Source organism: Neopelma chrysocephalum, unplaced genomic scaffold, assembly GCF_003984885.1.
Source record: "Neopelma chrysocephalum unplaced genomic scaffold, ASM398488v2 Primary Assembly neopelma1_100, whole genome shotgun sequence".
Lineage (NCBI taxonomy): Eukaryota > Metazoa > Chordata > Aves > Passeriformes > Pipridae > Neopelma > Neopelma chrysocephalum.
Window position 1 is genome coordinate 3,429,655 of NW_020897763.1, and position 4,463 is coordinate 3,434,117.

The 4,463-nt window shown below is 63.0% G+C and overlaps 1 protein-coding gene across 1 annotated transcript; it reads right to left on the minus strand.

Annotated features, from left to right (window-relative positions):
* Positions 1 to 1,670: 1,670 nt before the first annotated feature.
* On the minus strand, positions 1,671 to 3,919 carry MDFI (MyoD family inhibitor). Its single transcript, XM_027695048.1, has 3 exons — positions 3,835 to 3,919; positions 3,178 to 3,429; positions 1,671 to 2,785 (listed from the first exon to the last, which is right to left on the minus strand). Exons 1-3 carry the CDS (start codon positions 3,917 to 3,919, stop codon positions 2,529 to 2,531), a joined length of 594 nt encoding a protein of 197 aa, XP_027550849.1. The 3' UTR covers positions 1,671 to 2,528.
* Positions 3,920 to 4,463: the final 544 nt, after the last annotated feature.

A 4,463-nucleotide genomic window follows, 5' to 3' on the forward strand; every position in this document is an offset into this window, starting at 1 on the left:
AGGGCAGTGAATGTGCCTCAGGTTTGGGGTCAGGGCTGAAATAAATCTGTCTTTGCCCCTTCCAACACCCCGCCCTGAAGAGCTGATGGAGAAGGTGGGACCTCTCTCAGGGTGGGTGTTGCAGAGCAGCACTGCAGCGCTGAGCAGAGTTTCTGGGTAGCCCTGCACTGCTTACTGCTCTTTTATTTGCATTTTTTCAGTGCAGCAGCTCTCACTGCAGGCGTGAGCATCACACCCGTTGAGCAGAACATCCCACTCTGTGAGGAGCCTGGTTCTGCCCCCCACCCCCTGCTCGGGACCTGGGCCCTTGGGAGCAGCATTAGAAGGGCTGGAGCAAGGAGGGGGAGCAGGGGAGGGGCAGCTGAGTGCTTGGAGTGCACGGGGTGTGTGAGACCCCCACCCCACGTGGGACACCAGCCCGGCCAACCCGCAGGGCCCTCCCGCACGGGGGGAATCTGTTCCCCATTAAGCGACTCCGGCAGTGCCGTGGCTGGTGGGAGCAGCCCTGCCAGCCCCAACCTCCCTAATTAGCAGCACAAGTGAGGCCAGGCTGGGGAAGGCCAGCGCCTCCGTCCCTCCTTGCCAAGGATGCAAACAGTCTGGAGCAGAGCCTCAGCCAGAGCCTGTGGAAAAGCTCCCACCGACCCTGCGAGTGCTGGATGGGGCCCAGATCCTGTTCACCCCGGGGTGGGCAGAGATGTGCATCCCATCCCCTGGCCCCTCACTCCTTTAGGGATGGATAAAGCCTCAATCCAGCCCTCCCTGGGGTGTGTGGGGTGGAGGAAGGCTGCCTGCACCAGCCTCTTCCCCTCTGTGCACTTGCACCCTGCCGGCTCCGACCGCCCTTCGCTCACCACTAAAAATAGGTTTCCCGGCTGAGCATCAGTGCTGGAGGGCAGAAAGCCCAGATCCCAAACCAGCCCATGTCACCGTGACCAACTGACCCATTTGGCCCCGATTTTTAAGTATTTTTCCCTCCTCGTTCGACTTCAGCCCAGGCAGCAGCTGAGCTGGGCCAGCTGAGCCCCCCAAGGGGCAGCGAGACCCTGGTGTGGGGCTGTGGTCCCTGACCCACATGGCCTGGCATGGCACGGCATGGCTGGTGGTCCCACACGGGGCTGGGACATGATGGGTGGCAGCAGGAGTGGCCAAAGCCACCCCCATTCCAAGGGCTGCCAGCTCCCACAGCCTCGTGCCAACCCTGGGCAGCCTCAGCCCTTTGACCAGGAATTCATGTGATTTATTGTCTCCTTTAGGGAATTTGTGCCCTGGGTCCAGTGAAGCAGCTCAGGAGCCTGAAAGGAGCAGGGAAGGAGCAGAGAAGAACAGTGGGACGACAGGGCCAGGGTTTGTCCCAGGGGAGCTGGGGTGCTCCAGGACCTCAACCTGTTCCCTGGAGTGAAGGACAGAGAGTCCTCTCTCATTTTCCCTTCTGGCACAAGGACCAAAGCAGGAGCATCCTGGGGCTGTCACTGACCTGTCCCATGTCCCCAAAGCTCTCCTGCAGCTGGGAGCAGGATGGGGCACAGGCACAGAGACGGGGGACACAGAGCTGTCCCCAGGGAGTGCCCTGCAGAGCACGTGGTGGGGCAACTGTTGGGCAGAAATGAAGAAAGACCTTTATTTACAGTAACAAACGAAAAGGACAAAAAAAATAAAATACCGTGACAGTTCCCTCCCTGTCTCCCCAGCCCTTCAACGGGGTGCCTGCCACCCCCTCCCAGCCAACATCCCTCTCCCCAGGACGGTGGGATGGGGCCAACAACTGGTGGGGGTCATTGGGCACCAAACAAAACCACCCTGCCCCACCAGCCCCAGGACAGAGGGGGGTCAGGAACAGCCTGGCACAGCTCCAGGGTCTCCCCAGCCCCAGCTTCCATCCCACTGCAGGGGTTGGTGCAGGAAAAGCTTCTTCCCAGAAGGGGACGGGCTGCCTGTATTGCACTTGGCTGCCGGTCTCAGCACCGAGGGGGGGCTGGCAGGAGGTGTCCCCAGCACGGGACCCCGTGCCTGGCTGGAGGCTCCAGCAGCGCTGGGGGTCCCGGTGGGGAGCAGGGCTCTGTGCAGCACCAGCCTTGGAGGTGTCCTGGGGGGAAGGGGATGCTCTGTGCCACCCCCATGGCAGCCCCCCCTGCACCTGGAGCACTGCCCTGGGGCAGCCCCGGGCGGTGGCAGCAGGACAGGCTGTCCCCAAGGCCAGGACCTGGGGTGGCACCTGGAGGCTCTGTGGGAGGGGAGCTCCTGCTCTCGGCTCAGGTGGCAGGAGGCTCCCGTGGTGGTCCGGCATGGGGAGGAGGTAGAGCACGACAGGACGTCACCACCCCTGGAGTCCCCGTGGCCCTACGGATTCACCCTTCCCCAGGCAGGATCCAGGTCCGGCTCATCAGCTCCGGGGATGAGGTTTGCAGTGGGGGGAATGTGCTCTCCTCCTTCACCAGGCTCTGTCCTTCAGCGTTTCCCAGCGGCTCGGGGACCCTCACCCGCTGCGGGAGGGCCTGGGGGGGGGGGTCCCCCCGCCAAGCAGCCCCTCAGGAGGAGAAGCAGAGGCCGCAGCACTCCATGCAGATCTCCAGGCAGTCGGCGGACTCGCAGCAGGCGTCGATGATGCCGCAGTCCATGTCGCAGGGCAGGTCGCAGTCCGCGCACTCGCCCGAGTTGCAGCAGCAGCAGCAGATGCAGGAGTCCTCGGAGGTGCAGGAGCCGCAGGTGGCACAGTCCAGAACGATGTTGCAGAGGGTCAGGAACTCGCAGAAGAGGCAGGAGAGGATGCAGTGGACGCAGCAATCTGGGGAGGAACGGCCGGAGAGTGGGTGAGGGGACGGGCACGGATGGGTGAGGCAGCACCCGGCATGGATGGAGGCCCGGGGAGCACTGTGAGGGTGGAAATCCTCCCTCAGGAATTAAAGGAAGGGATGGGAAGTTGGTCTGAGGGTCAGGCACTACCCCAGGGTCCTCCCTCAACACCTAGGGACGTGCCCAGGCCTCAAGAGAGACCAGTTTTGGAGGACAGGAGATGGCCCCACTCAGCACCCACCCTACAGAGGCTGCCAGGAGGGGAGCTTGGCTGGTTCCCATCTCCAGGGGTCCCGGTGGGCTGAAAGGATGCTGCACGAGAGACCCCAAGGGATGCAGGGCTGGAAAACAGCTGGAAGGGGACCCCCCGGGGAGAGCTGGTACCTTCTTGCGCCTCAATGGGGATGTGGGAAGAGGCCGACTTGGAGCTGCCCTTGCTCTTCTTGCTGCTCTGGCTGTTGATGGAGTGGTGCGGCTGCAGCTTTCGGTGAGGTTTCGCGCTGGGGAGGGGCCGGAAGAGCCCGTTCCCCGCGTCCCCGTTGGCACCGCCCGGGTCCGGCCCCCGCCCGGCGCCGTTCTGCAGGAGGTGGGTGCAGGGGCCGGGGGGCTGCAGGGCTGGTCTCACCTGGGGCTGGCCTGGGGGGCAGAGCAGCACGTTACCCCCCCCCGAGCCCTCCCGTGGTGCTCCACCGAGGAGAAACACGGGCCTGGTCCCCTGTCACCACACGGGAACCTGGTCCCCGGCGTGGGTGGGAAGTGATGCTAAAAGATGGATGGTCCAAGAGGACGGGGACGGAAAAGGAGATGGAGAAGAAGAGGTGGCTGCAGGGAAGGAGGCAGAGGCTCCAAAAGAGGAAGGGATGAAGAAAGAGCAGGAAGTAGAGATTCTTTTGTGAAGGACACGCTGCAACTGCTGAAACTCAGCAGAGCACCCGGAGGAGGAGGAGGAGGAGGAGGTCTCCCGGGATCCCAGCACTGCTGGCACAGGCAGGAGGGATGAAGCCACTGAGGCTGCCAGACAGAGCTCCTGGCTGTCCCCACCTGCCAGACAGAGCTCCTGGCTGTCCCCACCATCCTCGGCAAAGCCGGAGGAGATGAAGCACCACTGGAGAGCCGGAGTGCTCATCTCTCCGGGGCTGCGGGAACTGGCTGCTTCATTAAAGGTCTCCCCAACCTCTGGCTGAACTTCTCTGCAGGAGGAGGAAAATAACTCTCTGCTCTGTCTGTGCCTCCCTCCAGCCTCGCACGCTGCAGCCATGAGTGGCCACAGCCCCTTGTCCTGCCGGGATTCTGCCAGAGCCAGTGCCCTGTGTCCTACCAGAGCCAGTGCCCTGTGTCCTACCAGAGCCAGTGCCCTGTGTCCTGCTGGGATATTGCCAGAGCCAGTGCCCTGTGTCCTGCCAGAGCCAGTGGTGTGGCTCAGCCCTTTGCTCCTGCCCAGTGCTGTGCCCTGTCCCCACAAATCTGTGGGAGAGGACTGGGAACCAGCACAAGGGAGGGGGTTCCAGCATCCATCACCCCCCACAGCAATGCCAGTGGAAGCCACAAATAAAATCCTGTGTGATGGTGCTTTGGCCAAACTTTGCTTTTGCTCTCCCGTGGCAGTAAACAAGGGATGATTCAGGCGAGAGGCTCGAGGGCAAAGGCACCTCTGGCGCTGGGGAACAGGA

Coding starts and splice junctions, on each gene's coding strand:
- MDFI (XM_027695048.1), bottom strand. CDS start 3,919: ATGAGCACTCCGGCTCTCCAGTGGTGCTTCATCTCCTCCGGCTTTGCC. Junction 3,430..3,834: donor CCAGGAGCTCTGTCTGGCAG/GTGGGGACAGCC, acceptor TCTGCCCCCCAG/GCCAGCCCCAGGTGAGACCA. Junction 2,786..3,177: donor CCCCATTGAGGCGCAAGAAG/GTACCAGCTCTC, acceptor GTTCCTCCCCAG/ATTGCTGCGTCCACTGCATC.